General features: G+C 28.8%; 3 protein-coding genes across 4 annotated transcripts in view; all 3 read left to right on the top strand.

Annotated features, from left to right (window-relative positions):
• Positions 1 to 13,618, top strand: part of Syn2 (Syntrophin-like 2) — a 39,654-nt gene extending 26,036 nt beyond the window's left edge. For both annotated transcript variants that reach the window (XM_067283894.1, XM_067283893.1), the window contains 11 exons: positions 2,385 to 2,511; positions 3,679 to 3,746; positions 4,611 to 4,741; positions 4,820 to 4,949; positions 7,201 to 7,239; positions 7,512 to 7,628; positions 10,575 to 10,646; positions 10,712 to 10,864; positions 11,543 to 11,635; positions 11,826 to 11,936; positions 12,007 to 13,618. In XM_067283894.1, coding sequence (XP_067139995.1) covers positions 2,385 to 2,511; positions 3,679 to 3,746; positions 4,611 to 4,741; positions 4,820 to 4,949; positions 7,201 to 7,239; positions 7,512 to 7,628; positions 10,575 to 10,646; positions 10,712 to 10,864; positions 11,543 to 11,635; positions 11,826 to 11,936; positions 12,007 to 12,108 — 1,143 coding nt within the window. In that variant the 3' untranslated portion in view covers positions 12,109 to 13,618. The remainder of the gene's footprint in view (positions 1 to 2,384; positions 2,512 to 3,678; positions 3,747 to 4,610; positions 4,742 to 4,819; positions 4,950 to 7,200; positions 7,240 to 7,511; positions 7,629 to 10,574; positions 10,647 to 10,711; positions 10,865 to 11,542; positions 11,636 to 11,825; positions 11,937 to 12,006) is intronic.
• Positions 13,619 to 15,850: 2,232 nt separating this feature from the next.
• Positions 15,851 to 19,317, top strand: LOC136986247 (probable glutamate receptor). The gene is made up of 8 exons (XM_067283744.1): positions 15,851 to 16,290; positions 17,402 to 17,505; positions 17,569 to 17,659; positions 17,726 to 17,887; positions 17,957 to 18,110; positions 18,176 to 18,393; positions 18,462 to 18,745; positions 18,812 to 19,317. Exons 2-8 carry the CDS (start codon positions 17,414 to 17,416, stop codon positions 19,074 to 19,076), a joined length of 1,266 nt encoding a protein of 421 aa, XP_067139845.1. The 5' UTR covers positions 15,851 to 16,290; positions 17,402 to 17,413; the 3' UTR covers positions 19,077 to 19,317.
• A 267-nt stretch (positions 19,318 to 19,584) lies between these two features.
• On the top strand, positions 19,585 to 22,181 carry LOC136986281 (probable glutamate receptor). Its single transcript, XM_067283776.1, has 8 exons — positions 19,585 to 19,644; positions 19,717 to 19,820; positions 19,923 to 20,013; positions 20,100 to 20,261; positions 20,777 to 20,930; positions 20,998 to 21,215; positions 21,279 to 21,565; positions 21,932 to 22,181. The coding sequence occupies exons 1-8, from the start codon at positions 19,585 to 19,587 to the stop codon at positions 22,179 to 22,181; spliced, it is 1,326 nt and encodes a 441-aa protein (XP_067139877.1).
• Positions 22,182 to 22,321: the final 140 nt, after the last annotated feature.

The raw sequence follows: 22,321 nt of genomic DNA, 5'->3' as shown, positions 1-22,321 counted from the left end.
AGACCTCACTCTTAAATTCATAAAGATTAAGATCATGGAAGAGTATGAGAAGCAATCAAGAGGATCGCTTGGAGATACCATGAATACAGATGAAGCCACAGCTTGAAAACAATGGTCCATAAACAGAAAACTGGATGTTACTATTGTGGGGGTCCCCATTGAAAAGGGATTGTCCTGAATTGGGCAGAGGAAAGAAAAAGAAAGAACACAAGGTAAAATTAACTGAAGTCCAGAAAGAGTCTGATCTATTGGACAATGATGAAACACACGAATGCCACTCTGCATGTGTGAGCACACAAAATATGCCATTAAGTATGAATCAATGTCTTGCTGGGAAGACTACAAGGGATTGATATGTTGATTCAGCAGCAACAGCTGACATGACAAACAACAGGAACTTCTTCAGAAAATTGAACAATAACAGCAGTGAAATTGTTCGTGTGGCTGATGGAAGAGACCTTTCCTGCAAGCAGAGTTGGACATGGTGAACTAGTTTGTGATGAAGGTAGTTCAAATGGCAAGTTAAAATTAGATAATGTGTTATATGTACTACAACTAAATGGGAATTTATTGTCAGTCTTAAAAATGATGCAAAGAGGTTATGATGTATATTTCGACAGCAAAACAATGCAGTGCTACATAAAACAAGATGGCAAGACACATGCAAAGGCTAAGCTTCAGGGATTGCTATTTGTGTTGAGCCAACACGATACCTTACAAGTATTATATCCATGCCCAAGAAACAGTGTGTACATCTGTGGCAATTGAGGTGTGGCCACTGTGATCCATCTGTAATACGTTATGGCTGCCAAATGTGTCAAGGGTGTGACAATTAATGAGTGTGGGTACACTGTGGGATGCAAAAGTTGCATGAAAAATAAAATGCCACGGAAACCATTTCCAAAAGAATCTGTGAATAGAAGTAGTACAAAGCTTGAGCTATTGCACAGCGACTTGTGTGGACCCATGCAAGTGAGAACCCCTTGTGGAAATAGATATTACATAATGATTATAGATGATTATACTGGTTTTACCAAAGTTTTCTGTTGAAGCACAAGTCTGAGGCTAATGTAAAAATAAAGGAATATGTAAACTATGTTGAAACACAAATGGGATCCAAGGTGAAAAAGTTCCAATCTGATAGAGGGACTGAGTACATGAATGAAGACCTGTGTAAATTTTTTAATGAACATGGTATTAAAGTTCAGACCACAGCACCAGATTGCCCTTAACAGAATGGCAAGGCAGAATGGAAAAATCACTCTCTTTGTGAGATGGTAAGAATAGTGTTGCATGACGCAGAATGCAGGAAAATGCTACTGGGGTGAGGCATTAATGATGGCAAATCTTATCCAGAACAGATTACCATCGAAAAAGGACCCAATGACACCAATGAGATTTGGCAAGGTAAGAAGCCAAATATTGAGTACTTCTGCCATTTTGGACATATTGCTTACACAAGAATTCCTTTTGGAGTAAGAAAGAAACTGGATGTAAAGGCAACTGAAACAAGATTTGTGGGATATGAAAGTGGCAGCAAGGCATATCGATTGCTGGATATCGTAACCAAGAAAATCAAGATAAGTCGTGATGTTGTCTTCATAGAAGGGGATCCGCATGACGACATGGACTCGACCAACAATTCATCTCTCCCACACTACCTCAGTGAAGATGACAGCAAAAGTGAAGTGGAAGTTAACCTAAATGAAAGGTCCATCTTTAACAAGCAATCTGAGGACAATCTCATTGCGTCGCTCTACGAGAAACAACAAAGGTCGTTCCCAATTTATTCATATTATTCAATTTATTGAAACAAAGTTTACTTAATTATTTTGATTCCAACTTCATATTATTGATGATGGTGATGATAAATGATTGGGACTGCCAAGAACTGATATGGGGCCTGGATAGAATGGGCCTTTTTAGCCTTTTGTTTTTCTTGAACAAATGAATTATGTAGAATGTTTCGTTATTAATAAACAAAAATCTTAAAGATTTTATTTTCTGTTAGTAAAAATAATAATAATCTGTAGGGTTTGCAATCACTTCAGGCTACTAATTGTCTTTGAGCCTGGAGAAAAATTTCCAGCTTGACAGTCCTCTGAAAATCTGAAATTCCCAGCTTGAATATCTCCTCTTTGACAGTCCTGTAAATGATAGGAATGAGGATGAGTTTATTTGGGAAATCCTGTATAGTTTGAGCTTTCAATTAGTTTTCTAACTTTTTTTGTTGTTGTTTTCAAATTTTTATATATTTATTGTAAATAATTAATAGAATAATTGTTGCTTAAATTTTTTTGTTTATAGTTTCTTTTACATTTTTTTATTTTATCAAATATCTTAGTTGAGTTCAGAATTAATATTTTTCGACAAAACTATTTTAGGTAAATAACATTAATGTTGAAAAAGTAAATCATGATGATGCAGTGAATATTTTGAGAACAGCAGGTGATGAAGTAATTTTATCAGTCAGGCATTATAGAGCAGCCACTCCATTTCTTTCAAAGAGCTGTAAGTATTAATTGATGATCAATGTTCATTTTATAATTCTTTTTTGTGCTACTGATTTTTTGAAATTAACTTGTTTATGTTTCTTCTTATGAATTTTTCTAACATTAGTAATTAAAATTAGATGTAAAAAGGGAATTATAATATATACCAAATGTAAAAATCAAAATAATTGAAGAATAAATGTAGGATAGTTCAATAAAACTTATCAGTATACATTATTATATAAATATGATAGTATGGTCCTCAATTAATGAACTTATTGATTCAATAATTTTTAACGTAAACTGTGTGCATCCATTCCAATTATTTCAGTGTTGGAGAGAAGTAAAGATTATTTATTTATGTTGAGTGTACATTCCAGTTTGTTTTGTAAGTTTGGACTTCTCTAAATACACAAGAATTTAGAAATATCATTAATTATTAATTAATATCGTATGATTTACTATATAATTATTTTTCATCAGGTATTTGAGAAAATATGAGTTTAGAAATTTGTTTAATGTAACTCATAAAAACTCAACTGAAATGCAAATTTTATTATCTCTTCTACATTATTGTAGTATTTTTTTATTTTTAAAGAATTTTGTAAGTATTAAGTTTGTCAATAAAAAGCCCTATATCTAACTAAAATAATGAATTAATATGATTATATGTTAACACAGAAGTGTATCCAGGAATGATGTATTTATTATTGGAACATCTCTTTAAAAAAGTAGTCAAGTTTTTTACTTTACACTACTAGATATGTACTGTTACATAAGATATCAAGATAACAGCATTGATTAGAGTCTCATTATCCAATTTAATCTAATTTAACTGTTCCATCAAATGTTCTAATTCATATAAATCTGTTTGGTTTCATATTAAATATTCCAACAAACAGACTTGTAACTGCATTCACTTCTGCAGAATTCTAGATATGCCTTTGTAAATTTATTAGTATAATTTCTACCAGCTTATTTACAATGATTTGTTTAGTCATTATACTGATTTTTACAATCACCATGATATTACTAGTATATAATTAAATAAATTTATTTATACTGATTTTTATATTTGGTATATTGATTTCTGAATACATATTTGCTACTTTAATGATTTAATGATTTTATGAATTATTTAACTAATTATAATCAAATATATTTAATTTTAAAAATTATATTTTAGTACAACGTTGTAGAAATCCTCCTCCAGAAGAACCCCCAAATAGAGCAAAGGATGATGATTTATGGAGGGTGAGAAATATGTAGTTATGTACATTTTTAAAATACACAGTAAAACCTTGTTAAGTCAAAGTTTAAAGGGGTACCAAAATCCTGACTTTGAGTTAAAATTTAAAGTTAAGAAATTTAATACCCAATTTTGTCAAATTTTTCTGACCGTAAAATTTCCAGATATTAAGCCATTTCTGAAGAATGTGTTCACGGAATGATTATAAAACTGTTTGCAGTTTATGGTGCTTTTGAGGATGTTTTCCTTGTGTCCCAGTCAGAACATTGTCAACACCTGAATCAGCAAAAGGATATTGACATGAGGTTGTAATTGCATGGGGTTGTGTTTGGCATGGAGCTGTACATGTTGGCATGTTTGTTTATCTTAAGTTCATCTTAAGTTTGTTTATCTACAGTTCATCTGAGTTCATATGGAACATAAAAGAAAATGAAGATCATGGACCTATCAAAGAATGGAAGGTATGCAGGAAGAGAGATTCAAGTTAAAAGTACTGGCAATTTCGACTTAACAAGATCATGTGTTGGTGAGAGTATCAGGACACTCTCCTAGGGACATTCCAGATGATGTCTAGACTTTGTTTATATAACTACATTCTTGTACTTCATACCTTATCTCCCTTTGTTTTTGGTATGTGTAGTATATACAGCTTAGATTAAACTTTGTGTTCAAACCAATCAGTTGCTTTTTCACTTTACTCCACTGTTACTCCCTGCATTTATCACATCATCACGTTATATGGAAAATTCTATATACTGTGCTTCGGAGCTGTTGACAGCTTTGAGTTAATGCAGTTTGACTTAGCAAGGTTTTACTATATTCCTATTAAAATTAAACTTAATATATATTTTTTAATTATCTGTTTCTAGGTTCCAAAAAGTCCACATACACCTCAGGCATCAGTTCCAATTAGACTGGAAAGAAAATGGGTTGATGTAATGACAATACAACTGCTAATGGCTTACCTCACACGTTACATGTTAGATACAGATAAACTCAGGTAGGAAAAGTTTATAATTGAGAAAAATTATATATTTGTAATTTCATTATTCATATTTAATATACTTTGACTTAATAGGCCAAATGCTTTTGAAATAAAATCACAGGATGGAAAACCTTCAGCAGTGGTACATTGTGACGATGCTAGTATGTTATCTGAATGGATCAAACATATTTCTAATAATATTCTCCAAATTACAACTCAGCATGTAAGAGAGTAGAATTTAAGATTTGATAAATACTATGTGAAATATTGAAAATAACTTGCTAAGTTTATTTTGTTATGATTTATTATTAAAGAAAGAACATTCAGAATGTAATCTATTGTAGTAGATAAATCACAAATCCAACCAGAGGAAGAAAGCAAAAGTCAGGTGGAAAATTGGTTACAAAAGATATATTTAGTTATCATTCAACATCAAATACTTTCTTTGGATGGAAATGTGGTTTACTGAATATATATATATATATATATATATATAAAGGGTTTAATTATTAGTGTTTATATAATAAATATGCACTAAATTAATTTCCATAAACTCCAATATTCTAATTTTTGTTATTCAAATTAAATATATTAAAAATGAAGTTTTATTATTATTGGTACTTAGATATTATGAATTATACCTGTATTAAATTTAAATTAGATAAATATTCCAATTTGCTTTTTATGTATTTGCATACTTCATAAAATTCATAAAGTTTTGTGGGATTCAACAATGAAAAGATTACACACAAATTCAGACAGCTTCATTTGACTTTTTAATTTGCCTGATGACAGAAGTGAAAACCGTCAAAAATACTAGAGTAAAATTTTAATTGTTTCTATTTTAAGTTCATTAACATTGGTAAATAGAGTTACTTATTATGTTTTTGAAATGCATTTTGAGTATACCAAAAACTATCAACTAGTTCACAAAAGTATATCAACACATTGTAAATCTTGTCTAAGTGTAATTGTTTGACACTTACCACATTCACATGAAAAAATAATACAACTTCTCAACAACTCCTAAATCCATTCAGAAAAACTTTCTTTTTGTATATACATATCAACTATACTCAATAATCTCCAGTGGTTGATGGAAACAAGGCCATTTTTTGAGAAGGCATATATGTGGTGGGCACCAAAAGTTTCCAGCCTAATTATGTTTTAGATGTTAGAGGTTAAAACAATGATGTCATTTTTTAGTATAGCCTCCTTGCAGTTCAACATCATGGAATTAGCATTTCAATATCCTTGAAAAAAATAGCCTGCTGTTTTGTCTGCAAAATGCTCATAAACTGCCTCCTCCAACTCTTCATCACTTTTTTTGATGGTCTTTTTTGAGTTTTGGAAACACAAAAATAATCACTGGAGCTAGGTCTGGGCTGTAGGGTGAATGGTCAAGCTCCTCGAATCCACACTCCTTCACAGCAGCCTTGACAATGGCAGCTGTGTGCACTGTTGTCCTGCAAAAGGCAAACATGATGCAAATTAATGCAACAAGTCTAACTAAAATGAATGTTTCCAAGCGACTAATGCAAATCGGCAGGAAAAATTGTTTTATTAGTCAACATACGGATGGTGCTGTCTGATACTATCATTAATTTATTCCTATCATATCTAAAATATAATTAGACCAGAAACTTTTGGCACCTACCATGTATATATTTTTTGGTATACTCAAGATTCATTTTTATAAATTAAACAAATATATAAGCAGTAGCTTTATCCTCTGGAAAACTTTAGAAATATTTTATGCATAATTTAAATTTAATCAAAGTTACTAAATTTGTTTATTCTTTGGATGTCTAAGAAAATTGATTCTAATAATATTTATATATTATTTATATTAGTCTTTTTTTTCTGTTGAATATTTGCATATTATTTATTTATCATTTCCAACCAGAGTTTTTTGAAATATTAATGACATGAAATCATGTGCTATTGATTAATTTAATCCTTTTTCAGACACAAAAATTTTAAACGAAAAAAGTTATGTTTTATTTATTAGCAATATGCAATCAAAAATCATTCACAAAATAAATTTGTTTATAGAACTTCAAATTAAATAATCAGAAAATAGAGTAATGATATAGAAATCATTTACAATTATTTTCTCTAGCAAAGAATTGAGATTTAATTTAGTCCAGACAATAATTTCTCTTGTAAAAATGCAGAAATACTTTTTAATTGTCTGAATTTTCCTCACAGATACAATTTGTTTTTTGTATATTTGTCTGTAGAACTAGAATTGCAGTCCAAGTTGGATTTAGTTTCAGCTCCCTATCAAATATAAGTTAGCATTACAGGTTACAACATACATTGTTAGCATAGAAAATAAGTTAGCGTACAGTTTTTTTAATTTATCATCATTTATCTGTTTATATTTCATGCATACAAACAAAATGTGTATAATAATAATAATATAAAATATTTTTCAGTTTTGATTAATTTTGGAAATACTTTTCTTCTAGATAAAGTCTCTTAACAAATCATTATCACCTTCAGACCAGGTTAGTAACGTTGATATGAATATAATTATATAAATTAGATGATATAAGTTTTATATTCATAATTTAATAATTAAATTTCAGAATAATTTTAAAGGATAAAGGTAGAAATTTGATTTTGTTTTTAAAGGAATTATGGTATTTTTCATCTATTTTATACAACAAAATAGCAAGATTTAAAAAAAATATCATGTAGTTAAATTTTCAATATTTTTTTTTGCTTTTTAATAATAAATTAAATGTTTTTGCATTATTACAAGATTTGAATTTTACAGATACTGTATCTTGGTTGGGTAAATGAAGGTACTTTAGCTCCTCAACCATGGTATAAATGGCATCAGAGGTGTTTAGCACTTAAAGGAGCCGAGTTTTATTTGTATAGTACTCCACCTGTAAGTAATTTTTAAATTTGGTTCTATTGATATGTTAAATTTTATATAACACAGTATATACTTAGATATTTTTATAAAACTTGTTTTTTTAAGTTTTTTAAAGGTACATAAGATGGGTTAGTGATTGATTAATTACTTCTCCCTGCTGAGTATGATTTAGATTAATAAATTGAAAACAAATGTTTTTAATTTTTATATATTCTGCTTTTTTCTGTGGCGTAGCGAAGGGGGTGCAAGGGGGTGTATCATGCACCGGGCGCCACTCTGCAGAGGGGCACCCAAATGGTCTTTAAGACAAACTGTGTGTGTTTCTGGAGGGAGGAGAGGGGTGCCAATAAAGTGTGGGTGCCAGTTATGCCCCAGGCGCCAGTTATGTTTGCTACGGCACTGGCTTTTTTTAACATCTTTCAAAGTAGATTTTTAAACTCTACTGCCCTCTGGGTCCTAAGAGGGCTTTTTTTTTCTCATGCCATTATGGATTTGGCCAATTCCAAGGAAAAAAAATGAGTTGCTTAATTTTCCTGGCAACATTTGGTGGTGCCATCTGTTATCATATTTTATTATTAGAAACTTTTTATAGTTTTAACTATTATAAAATGGCAAAAATTTTGAGGGTATTCCTACCCTCAAAATGGGTTTCATAAAAATTGTAAATGCTAATAATGAGTGAAATTCTTATTAAGTCTGGAGATACACACGACCCCTTTTATTTCCAAACCCCAACCCCCTTGACCTTTAATCACCAAAATTTAATAGCATCAATCTCCCTAATAAACAAACCTCCCTTTAGTAATTTTTGTAAAAACCCACAGGAGTTAAGCTTCAAAGAGGGTGAACAAAATTGTGCCCAAACATCCATACATAACAGAAAAATAACCTTTGTTATATATAGGGTGTCCATAAAGTCCATGTGCAATTATAAATTTTTAAACTTTATTAGTATTTGTGATAGAGAAATTATGTACAATGCATTGGAAATAAGATTTATATATTTTTTTATTGTTGTATTGTATTTTATTAAGCTTCTACATGTCCACCATCATTAGTAATACATAGGGTAATATGATTTTGTAGTTCTCTAAAAACATTTGTCAATTGATTTACAGTAATGCTTGAAATCACATTAGTTATTTTAGCTTTCAAGTCTTCTAACGATTGAGGTTTGGTTGCATACACTATTGTTTTCACATGCCCCATAAAAAAAATTAATGAAGTCGAGTATGGCACCAGGAAAATTGTCTCCCTCCTCTAACCCATTAGTAAATAATTTTACTTAAAACTACATTAAGCTATCTAATGCTTTTTACAGATTTTTTTCTATCACAAATACTAATAAAGTTAAATTGTACATTGACTTTATGGACATCCTGTATAACAAAGGGAAAATAAAAAGTAATTCACTTTTCTCTGTGTTACATTTAACTTCAGTTTTCAATAAACAAAGCTTGTTCAAACATTACATAATATAAATAAATAAAGTAAATTTTATTAAGAGAAATTTCATAAATCTATACTTTTGTAATGGATTAAATTTCTTAACATGTAATAAATAAATTACTTTTTCCCTTTTGGAAGATAATTTTTTTGTTGTTAGTCAAAGTTAGCCATCAGTTTCATAACAGAGATGACACTTTTATAGAATGTTTTTAGATGCTAGTTTAGAAAATGCCAAAAATATATGAAAATGTCAATAAAAATTTTTTAGCAAAGAAGCAATAACTTACATTTGTTTCAAAAAGTTGGCCAGTGTATATCATATGTGAAAAAAATGAAAAAGTGTGATAATTTATTAAATATAAAAAAGAAACTAATAAAATAACAATAATAATTTCTGTACTTAAATATTATTAATGAATTACACAAAGATCAAATTAATTCATACTCACATTTTCTGTAACTGATATACAATAATTTATCATTAATTATTTTTTTCAAAATATACTAATTTCATAAGTTTAAAGATTATATTCGTTAAATAACTGTTGAAGAATATTCAAACTTACACTAAGAGTTTCAGTATTCCTAACTGGGTTTTAATATATTTTTAATCTTGATTTGGGCAAAATGTTTTTATTGGATTTTAATGAAGGTTATTGTTTGACAGAACTTTTATAGCTGATATTACTTATGTTATACTTATTATTAATCAGCACTTTTTATTTTTGTTTTTACAACAGTTTATATTAGAGAAGCTAATTAAAATAGAATATCCATCAGAATTGCTTTTTTTTTAAATTCAAAATTCTTTTATCTATGCCAAAATACTCTCTGATCATTCCTTTTTATAAAGGCCCAATGCAGGCATCAGGGCATGCTAAATTACAAATAAAAAATAATAATATACTGAATATTATACTGTAAAAATATAAAATAATTTATATTATGTTAATATAATTTAATATATTTTAATTTAAACGGTATGCCAAAAAAATTTCTTTGTCATGGTATGCCAAAAATGGCCACTAGGGCCATTTTTGGCATACCATGACAGAAAGAAAGAGACTGTCCATTTTTTCAGCTTTATATAGTAGATTTAATTTATCTGATCTACATTTGTTTGTCCTGTTTTTTGGCTCACTTTTTTTAATTGAATGAAATTAGCAAAACAAATAGGGTACATTCTTGTAATTTTGTCACAACTAAGTTTAATTGTTTCAAATTAATACAGAACAAGCTGTCCATAAATGACATTCACACTGGAAGGGAGGGAGAGGGTTACCACAAGTCAGACAAGAGGGAAAGAGGGTTGAGCTTCAGCAGATGTCCATTTATTTCATTGAGATAGCCCCGCCTCTGATGCCATGACAAAAATGAATTAATTTGAGAATTTAGAGATACTATATGTTGTATAGTATTTAATTTATATTTGTAATAATCAGTCAAAATTATTATTTGAAGTCGTGGTCTTACACTTTAATTGATCATACTTTTTATTTCTTATCATAGCAAACACTTCAAGATTTTACAAATTGCTCTTCTGTGTATAAAGTATATCAGTCCATGTTTAGGTGTTTAAAAGTAAGTAGATTACTTTAAAAATGATTAATTTATGCAATATACTAATTAAGATTTTATTATTAAAGGAATCAGAATTTGTTGATGAGCGACAGAACTGTTTTATGATCCAAACTGGAACATCTGAAACTCATTATTTGTGTGCAGAAACAAAAGCCGATCTTCTCAGGATAGAAACCGCCTGGCATCGAGCAACTTATAATGCTGTAACTAAATTAGGTGTAAGTTATTTTAAATATGTATGAAAATTTTTTATGTAGAATTAATAATTAAATTATTCAAGGAATAGTAGAACAACTCCTGTTTAAATATGCCATTGAATTGCCAAAATTTTAATTTTAGTATTTTTCTTAAAAAAATTCTCTATAGACATAAAATAGGTGTTTTACAATGTAAAACTAGCTTTCAATCTAACTAGTTAATCTTACATTTAATGTAAGGTTATATAATCAATATTACAAGTGAAAGAGGATAATTTATTGTCACCTATATAATTAACATAATTTACATAAAAGAATCAGAGCATTCATTTTCCATTAGATAATATTTACTGTTTGCTTTTTGATATTGATTAAAAGTTAAAACTGTTTACTTAAATTTTTTAATATTATAGAATTATTTTCAGTTGTTAAAGCTATTGCATTATTACTTCAAACATCATTTGCTTTGGTTAGTAACTAATTTATAATCTCATTATTCAAACACAAACTTGTCATCACCAATCTCTTGATTAATTGGAGAGATTTCCAAATTAACTACATCCCTTCCAATAATGACAGATCATCAATAATTTGTAATTGCTTAGACATATATTTATGTAGATGAATACTGATCTTTTTATTCTTGCTTTATTTTTTATAATAATTATTATTATTATAATATAAACTTTTTTATTTCAGAGTAAAACATTTTCTGTAATATATAAAGGCAAAACAGGTGGTCTCACTTTAGACTGGAATATGGGATTTGCTCTTTATGATACCGAAGCAAAGGTGCATTTTTTTATGATTAAATATTTAATTTATGCAAAATTAATTGTATTTAATGTTTAAAAATTCTTTTATTAATTGTAACAGAACGATTTAACTTTAATGAAAGTATAGAATTTTGAAGTTAAGATTTGTTCCCTGATTTTTAAATTCAGTACTACTTATTAATAAAAAAATTAATTTTTTTTTATAGTGTTATGCTTGGAGTTACCGATTCTCTCAATTAAAAGGTTCTTCAGATGATGGGAAAACAAAATTAAATTTGCATTTCCAGAATTTAGAAACAAAAGTAATTGAATCAAAAGTATGTGAATTATTTTTTTATGTAATATTTATACTGAATATTTGATTTAAAAAAATGAAATTTCTTTTAGGAATTAGAATGTCCAGCCTTGCAGAGCCTTCTATATTGCATGCATGCCTTTCTCACTGCCAAAGTTGCCTCCGTGGATCCATCATTTCTTCGTGGCATGTGACAAATCCATGCAGAACGTCAATCACTGATAACTTACATAAGCACAAAATATGGCCAAAAATGTCACTGTTCAAATACTCAGATAATCTTGAAACTCAGGTTTTTAGTTGCAATGAATTATGAAATTATTATGAATTTATAACTTTATTTGAAAGATAAAACATATTTATTATATGTAGAAATTTATATGATATGTAACCGATTATATATTAACTTTAAAGAAGCAGAAGTGTTTGTCTTCAGTTTCTTTTTCTGAAAAGTATTATTTTAGTCAATGTGCTTAACAGAGTATTGATGATAAATATACACTAATTATATTTTCAGGTTTTTAAATATATTCAAAATTTATTCTAATTGTGGAGTATTATGTAAATAGGTTGCTAGGCACAGAATGTAAACAATGATACTGTGTAAACCATGATTGTCATTTGCACAAATGTCTTTTGACAATGAATATTGCAGATTGTGTGTTACTTAGTTTGCACGTCGGTATTCTTGCCTTCTTTTTTAACCAAGATATAATTATTTATATGGAAATATACGGGATAACGCGCCAAAGATTTCCTAAACTTTTAACATACATTCTAATTGAGTGTTACGTATAAAATGTATTAAATGTATACTGGTAATTGTTTGATAATGGACAGTTTGAAACTATGATAAGGAGTAAGTTTCTTTTTATACTTGAGTACCGTTTATATGCTTAGCAAAGTTGGCATACTTAAATATATATGAAATAAGCCATTTTGAAAGAATCGGCACGATCGACCTTCCACGGACCAATTAAGCTATGGGTTTCTTTTATGCTGCCGATATATTTATATACATAAATGTATATTGCAAATATAGTTTTGTTGTGGTTGCCTAAAATTTACAACAAAAATATTTTTGAATATGATTTTTTTGTATCATTCTTAGCTTTTTCGATAACACAAAATCAATTTTTATGCAATGAAAAGTATATTCTATGCAGCTTTTTTGATAATGACATAAAGTTTATTTGGTATTGTGCTTTCTTTAATTAAATGTTAATAATATCAAAGAGTTATATATTAAAACTTTAATTAAAATTTATAAAAAAGAATTTTATAACTACAGAAACAAAAAAAGAAAACAACTGGATGTAGTCAGTAATAATTAAACTTAGATATAAGGCATCAAGTATATTTAGAATTCTTAAATAAAAATTGAAGTATAGTTTAAGCCGATGCAAAATATTAGTCAGAAGTGTATGTTAGGAGTGAAATAGCTGATCGTCCGATGCTCAAGTTGTTCAAACAGCAGAATATTAGCATTTTACGTTCTGCACACGTCCGACAGATTTTATAGAATTGTTTACGAAGATGTTAAGCAGAAGTACAAAAAAAAAAAATGTAGAATTGGAATGTTATGATGTTTTTTCACAAGTTATATACAGCAATGAGATATATTGTTGAAAAATTATACTTTATCTTGTATGATTTATGACTTCAATAAACTGCTGGCTGGCCAGCAAAACTTTTGTTTAGTTATATTGTGTGTTTTTTAGGTTTAATAATTACTTGGCAGTATATAATATGGGTTATATATTTTTTAAGCAAGAAATAAAAATTAATTTGTAGAATATATTTTAAATTCTATATTTATGTAACAGTTGATCTATTCTCTAGTTTTTTTTTATTTGATTAACAAAATAAATTAAAAATTTAACATAAACGAAAATTTATTATTTTAACAATAAATTTTTTCAAAAATAACTATCTGAATATTTCATGACATTTATGTATAGTTTATTCAACTTTTAAGTAAAGAAATATGCATTTACTCAATCAAATTGGTTAATCATAAATCTAAAATCTTATCAAATTGTTAAAAATATCAGTTTTGAAATTTACAGAATGTTTCATCATCAGTTTCAACATCATGAAATTATTTCTATTATTAATTGTGTGCACATTATAAATCAAAATATCATTTGCAATCTACAATTCTGCTGTTATTATACATTGATTTATTTAAAGTTTTAAAATTAAATTTTTGTTATAAACAAGTAGCTAATGGAATTAATGAGTGGATTGTATGGTACAGTGGTTTTAGTACAGCTGGATAAGCAAACCATGGACTAAGTCAAATGTCTTGCTTATCCAGTTGTGTTATAGCTGCTTTACTTAGGCAACATGCCCAAAATTTGTTAAATAATTATATCCAATCATTAACATATGATATTAATTAGTGATTTAGTTAGAAATATTCAATGACAATACTAATTTGAAAACAATTTAAATATTCCAAATAAATTAAATATTCCAAAATTGATTTATTTAAAAAAACAAAAAAAAAATGTTTATAAATACTGTATGTTCTTTATTATTTTCATGATTATTACAAAATGATTAATTAAAGTTGCAAAATTCATGTAAATGTGTTGAAAACTTGTTTTTAACATTTAATATTAGTTAACTTATCTAGAAAACATTATAAATAAAATTTTAAAAATTGTTCAATATTAAAGAAATCATTAATAATCTTTTAATTAATTTAATTATCAATAAATTTAAACTATTAGATATCAAAATGGAAAAATAACTTGATGATTTTGACATGCTGTTAATAGATATTACTATTTTGTTTGGTTTTTGAGCAAAGTAATTAAATTAAGACTATTAAATCAACAGAATCTTTCAATATTTATAACTGTTGAATGGAATTTTAAATGGAATCTTTCATCATCCAAAAGAGGATTCAGAGCAAATCTTGTGAGATGGCAGTATATTCAGTTCATTAATAGTTTTATGAAGGTTAATAATAATCTAAAATATACTGTATAAAACAACATAAAAATAATAAAATTGAAACAAATAAATAAATAAATAGAAACATTTTAAACAATAAAAAAGCCTGGGGCAGTAATACTCTGTAGCCTTCTCTAAAACCCTGACATATACAATAAAATTTGCCTTCTGAAAGTTAGTCACAGCTTTCCTAATCCTTTCTATAGGATAATTATGTTTTTCAAAGGATTCTTTGGATATTTAAATATGAAATAAATAGAATGTAGTATACAATATGAGAACAATTAAACAATACAGTATAGATTAGCAATTTTCCCTAATAAAATCATAGCAAGGAAAACAATTTAGATTGAAAGAAAAACTATGTACAGTAACAGATCTTTTGAGGCCATTTATAAAAATTTTTTATATATACATAGACAATAAAATCCTTAAATAATAATTTTTATAATATACACTTTTTAAGTGTTCACTAAAATTTTAGAGGCATGTTATCTTTTTGCTCAAAAATATAATTTTGAGGCCTTGGCACCTTGTCTGGAGGTGGTATCTGCCACTGTGTATGCCTGTATACAGGTAAGTTTTGTATATGATAAAGCAACTGTAAACAAATTCAGTTTCCTTTAAAGTTTTCTTTAAGAATACTACAGAAAAATTTATGTAATAATTTACAATTTTAGGTCTCAAGCATTTGTTACAAATTATTTGCTGCACTGCATTTTTCATTTATAAAAACAAATATTTTTATCAAATTTTATTATTTAAAAAATAACACACGTTTTAACGTTAGTTTTTTCTATTGGAAGTTTCAAAAAAGGTGAGTGGCCTGTGCCTCCTCTCTGAGGGGTCCTAATCTACGCTTTAGTAATAATTTAATATAGCCTATTTATAATTTGATACTTCAAAAATTTTCATCATTTTATATTACTGGTACCAGTTGTTACAGATACCTCAAACTAGAATTGAATTAAGTATAAGCCTTATGAAATCAAAATCTTAAATAATATCAGGAGAGAAGCTGTAATTAAATTTAAGAAAAGGAAAAAAATCTATAAAAAGTTTTTTAAAAATACCAAATGCATATTTTCCCATAAGATTTTTCTCATAAATAATGGCTGCTTCAATAGAAAATTCAATTTTACTCCAGTAAATTGAATTTATTAATAGTTATTCAATAAAAAGAAGTGGGCTAGTCAATATCATCTGTGTATTTATATAAGAGTAAATTCAATTTGAGCCATTATTATATAAAGATGTTACACTTGAACTGGACAAAGTATATTGTATACAACCCATTACATTTCTGAGATTTCATTGTTGAGACACTTAATTTTCCTTTCTTATTCTATAGGAAAGCTCTCTCCGATTTTTATCAAGATGGAAGATTGCATTTGAGAGTATCTGTTGCACAAGTAAGTGGGATAAATGTGTTTTCTTTTCTTTTTCTGAAGCTCTTTGTGTGAAAGCTTTAAAATATTTATATCATTTAATGTTTAAATAAATAGATACTGAATAGATATACTTTTAAGGGTAAAAATATATTAAGACACAGTTTTTGTTTTTTCTAATAGTTTTACTGTAAATAGTTATGTAAAGCATAGAAAAAGTTTTTAATGAAAAAGTAAGAAACGTATTGTGATCAACAATGGTCGAATGGATAAAATTACTGAATCACTGGTTCTACTGAGGTCGCAGGTTCTTGCCTCACCAAATAGCTGGCCACGTGAAGTTTTCTGAATTTTCTCTACGTGTCTAACACCTAAATAGAGTTTCCTATAGAAAGTCCTACCGGGAGGCATTCCTCCTTGGTGTTGCCTTAGCCTTTCACTTCGTTCATTCCATTACATACTGTAATAAATTAAATATTGATATAATAACAACTTGTAAATTAACCTTAAAATTACAAAAAAATGTCATTAATTCAACTAATTTTTATAAGTTAACGAAAGCTTATTGCTTAATCCTTACCTCTGCTGATTGAATCTATGTAGGTTTGATCCTTCTGTAATGGCTGCACTTGCACTTCAGGTCCAGCAGAATATTTGGGTCAGGTCTCACATTTACGGGAGCTTATTTCATCGAATTTCTTGCATATTGAGAAAAGAATCTTTAATTCTGGAAAAATTTATTATTTAAAAAAGACCCGGGATGACTTTTAATGGGAAATAGAAACAAATTTCCGTGAAGAAAAAACCCAGAAAGAAGAAATCCCGGTAAACTCCACGTGGCCCGCCCGTTGGTGAAAAGCGAACCTATGACACTAACTACCAGTGTTCGGTGGTTTTATCCATTCGGCCACTGGTAGACAATATCTGAAAAATCTCGCGTAAATGGATGTAATTGAGGCCATAGTTCTTAATTTTTAGTTGAACTATGGCCATCGAGAGGGAGGGGAACTGGGGATTTTCCCCTAACTCGGAGAAAATGTAGGGGCGTAATGATTCCAACCCTTACAAAATATTTTTACTAACAAGAAATAAAATCTTTACTATGGAAACATTCTACATATTTAATTATTTTTAGTGGTTTCCATGGATGGGAATTCATGTGAAACGTAATAAGGTCCAAGGAATTTACGGCCATTTATCAGAAATGTTAAACATTTTGTCTACTGTTATGAATTTCAGGTAAACATTTTTAGTAGATAAGTGATAATTCTAACAATTATTAAACACATTACTCTATTGAAGTTACTCGCTAGTTACACCTGCTGATCGTCAATGGGGTGCTCCTGTTGGAGACGGAAATTGGACTGGAATGATTGGTATGCTTCAGCGTGATGTAAGTACAAATAATCGACATTCAGTCATTAATGCCGTTTAAATATGAACATTATTATTGTTACAGGAAGCTGACATAGCTATGGGTCCATTCGCAATTACATATTTTCGTGCTCAAGTAGTAGACTACACTCATCTCTTCACTAGTAATTATTTAGCTGTAATGGCAGGAAGATTAAAAGATCACCATCCTAGTTTCTTCAGTTATATATTAACTTTTGGATGGGAGGTGGGAAGAATAATATCATGATTCTTTGTTTAATGGATTATTTTTTGAACTTAATAATGATTTTTATAGATCTGGTTTGGAATTTTCTTATCTTGGATAACATTATCATTGGGCATGACTGCTGTTGACATGGTACATAATATTAAATGGAGATCATGGGAGAAGGCTAAATCGAGATATATGTACCACTTTTGGGTGTACTTCAGCAATTTATTTTGCGAGTGTAAGGTATTTTTAAATTTTTTTTCCTGCTTACTACAGTAAATTAAATTTGAAAAATATTTACAGCATCTCCCACCACTCCAACTCGGACATCTGCTAAGCTTTTAGTTCTGGTATGGTGGATAGCAATCATTGTTCTGATGAATGGATTTAGTGGAAATTTGAAAGCAAAGATGATGACTGAAGAAGAAATACCACGAATTGAATCAATTAGAGATGTTCTTGTAAGGAAAGAAATTCAACCTTATATAATGAGAGGATCTGCATATGAAACTTACATACAGGTATATAGAAATACAGTACTGAATTTCTATAGATATTTATCAATCGTACACTGTGCAAATTTTTATAGCATACACATACTGAAGAGTTTCAGCTATTTTGGAGGAGGATAGTCAGCACGAATGGTCGAGTTTTAGAAGAAATGTACAGTTACGAAACGTTGAAACGGGTGCTAAGAACCGAAGTAGTTGTAGTCAATGATTACTGGTCCATGCAAGACGCATTAGCTAGAAAATGTTCCGATTTATCTGAAGGACTGTTTTATTTTGGCAATCAGCACTTCTTTCCACATCCATTTGCAATGGCTCTAAATAAGAGATTACCTAAAGAACTTGGAAGAGAAATTAGTAAGAGGTTAGTATTTCAAGTTTTTCCCGTATTTTTGTACAGAAATATATTAATTTAACATCTGAATTTCAGGGTTAATTGGGTAATGCAAAGCAACATTGTAAGCAGATGGGCGGCTCGTACCAATTACAATTGGACCAAGTGCACCCAACAAGATGCCAACCAAGAAGAAAAACCTTTAACTTTAGTTGATTTAGAAGGGTTTTTTATATTATATCTCTTGTTATCTGCTTTTTGTTTTATTGCGTTAATATTGGAGAATATTAGAAATATAATTCGATTCTCTAAGAGGGCTTTTAACAGAATAAAACGCATTTATACTAAATTTTCGAAATAATCATTAAAACATTGCTGCAGATATATACATCAGGAAGAATATCGATAAATTGATGTTTAAATGCTCCTAAAACGGTATAGTAGAAAAATTCGATAAATTGATGTCTAAATTCTCCATTAATTGCGTGTATTGAAACATCTGTGACTTTCCTGTGTGGAGTTTTAAAAGTGTAATTATTGTGCTTTAAATAAAAAGAAAGTAGTAAAAGTCTGTTATCAAACTTTCTAAGAGCTCAATATATTTTTCTGGAACACTTTTAACATCCTTTAGCAATAATTTTAAAGTGACAAATTGAAAAATCACAACTTGCATCTTCCATGAGATATAATGCATCATGATCAATCATCATCATGTCATAGAAGAGATTGATTATCGCGAGACGAAAAACCCTCCCATTTTTCAAATATATTTATATAAAAGAACTCGGTAAATAAGCTTTAAATTATTTAATCGTTTCGTTTATGTTCTGTCAATCATGAAATTTATCATATTTATATCTATGTTTGGCATGGCAAAACTTGAGAGTTCTGACAAACCGTTCTATAATCTGAGAGTTGCTTTCAATGAAGTTAATATATTTTGGCTTTTGTTTAATAGTTTGTAAGTTCTTACATAGTTAATGTTTTCCTTCTATCTTTAGTGGTTACCGTGGACAGATGCATATTATCAAGGAGAGAAAGTTTACATCAAAGGAGGATACATGAAGAAAGTTTTAGATATAATGTCTCAATATGCTCGCTTTAAGTATGGTTTTCTTTAGAGATAACTCGACTTTGCACTGAAATTTTTGTGGAATTCTACAGCCATAAATTTATAATTTCTCAAATTTCTACGATTTTTTTCCAGTTATACAATGCTTATTCCTGCTGATAAACAATGGGGAACGCTTCTACCCAATGGAAGTTTTACAGGATTGATTGGCATGCTGAGTAGAAATGTAAATAGATTGGGTATTCTTTTAGTTGAGTACATTTAAAGATTTTAAATTAAAATTTAACACCTTTTTCTCCCTCCTTTTTCTAGGAAACAGATATAGCTTTAGGACCTCTTACTAGAACTTACGAAAGGCGAAAAGTTGCTAATTTTTCTAAACTTTTTCGAATGATGCACCTTACTATTTTGGGTGGCAACACGAAAGAGTCGCGTGAGAATGTTTTTGGATACATTCTCACCTTCGATTGGAAAGTAAAATCAATATTTTCTTTGATTTTTTAAAAATATAAATTTAATTAAATTTGGCATTGGCCTTAAAATATATAAAACCTATAGGGAAAATTGGTGGAAGCCTTAATTATTGAAGTATCTGTTCATTAGAGGATTTTTAAATATTGTGTTTAAAAGTAAAAAAAAAAAATGTGATAATATTGCTAAACAATTAGCTTATTCTTATGAATTTCTTAAACTCTTTCTTTTTTAAAGCCTTTCATGCACCCACCAGTGACTAATTGGATAAAATCATTGAATACTGGTGGTTGGTCGTGGGTTCGCGCCTAATATAAGGGAATTTTCCGAGTCTTCAAGTGTATAACACCTAAATAGGAACCAGTTTTCCCAGGAAGCATCCCTCTTGGCAGATCGCCCATGTGTTACATTTGTCTCATTCCACCACTCCATTCCATGCCTCTGATGGATTTTCTATAATTTTAAAGATAAACAGAATTCCTACTCTGTAAAGTTTTAATTAATGTTTTATCTTGCAGGTTTGGTTATTATTTCTTATTTCTTTAATTGTAACAATAATCGTTTCGAGCTTTATGGAATTTCTACTAGAGTGCCGAAGTAAAAGAATGATCACCTTAAAATCAAGATTGATAAGATACTTTTGGGCCTATCTGGGTACTGTATTTTGTGAAAGTAAGATATATAACGAAGGTAAAATTACTTACCTTAAATAATTGATTTAATGAAAGTCTCTATACAGGTATGCCCACGGTTCCTACTTACATTTCGGTTCGCATAGTTTTAATAATATGGTGGATGGCTGTTATAGTATTAATGAATGGATTCAGTAGTAACATGAAAGCACAGATGTTGCTTCGTCCTGAATCTGAGAGGATCGATTCTGTTCAAGATCTTATCGACAGGCCTTACATACGTCCTATAATAATGAAAGGCACAGCTTATGAGACATATCTCAAGGTAATTTAGTTAATTACAAGTAAATTAAATAATTTTAACTGAATAATTAACATGTTTATTTAGAGTTCTAGTAGCGAGACCATTCAGAAGCTGTGGGAAATTATAAAAAAGAAAAATGGTCTTATTTTCTCCAATGAAATGTACTCTAAGGCAGTATTGAAAGAAGTAGCATTGGGAAAATCTGTATATTTGGCTGATCCAGTTACTTTAAAATATTTTATTGGAAAAAACTGTAAAGATATGGGTGGAGCAACCTTCTATTTTTCTAGAGAAACCGTCTATCCTCATGTATTTACCGTGGCTTACAGAAAAGATCTTACTCAAGATATAGTAAAGTATATTAATTTAGGGTAAGTTACACTTAATTAAATCTGATGAAATCGTATAAACGACAACTCATTTAACTTAAGAATTAATTTACATGGTTTAAGCACGCCTCAAACTAAATTATAATCGTCAAGGTATTGAGAACAGCTTTCTATTTATTCTAGGAATTTCGTTTAAAAGTTCTAGAATTATTCACGAATAATTAATTAATTCCTATTCATTTTCATTTTGCGGTTTATAATTTCTGAAATTAATTTCTGGTGTTATAAACTAGTTTTCTAAGAAATTTACTTGTGATTTAACACGAATATAGTTTAATATTAAAGAAAAATGAATAATTTATAAGTTATTTACTTATATTTATTTCAAATTAGTTATTTTATTTACAGAATAAGCAAGCTTTTCGAAGGTGGAGTATTTTACAAAATGGCCGATCGAATAAATTACGAATTTAATAAATGTACCGATGACGAAACTCAACAAGGAGAAAAAAGTTTATATCTAGAAGATCTATTAGGAATTTTTCTGCTATTTTTCATGTGTAGTGGAGTTTCTATCATCGCTTTCTTATTAGAATACTTTATAAAAAGGAAAAGAAAAAAGAAAAACCGAATTAAAATTAAAAATAAGTATATATAATTACTTTAGAATAATTAAAAATTAAATATAATATATATTAAATTTTAAAAATAGTTTTATATATAGCCTATATAAAAAACAGCGTAGAAAAAATATATTTTTAGCGTAAGATATAAATCTAACTGTGACAGAAGTTGAAT

Source organism: Centruroides vittatus, unplaced genomic scaffold (genome assembly GCF_030686945.1).
Source record: "Centruroides vittatus isolate TY-2023 unplaced genomic scaffold, ASM3068694v2 scaffold_1015, whole genome shotgun sequence".
NCBI classification, from domain to species: Eukaryota; Metazoa; Arthropoda; class Arachnida; order Scorpiones; family Buthidae; genus Centruroides; species Centruroides vittatus.
Note: the sequence above shows the minus strand (reverse complement) of the source record. Positions and strands in the feature narration are given on the sequence as shown.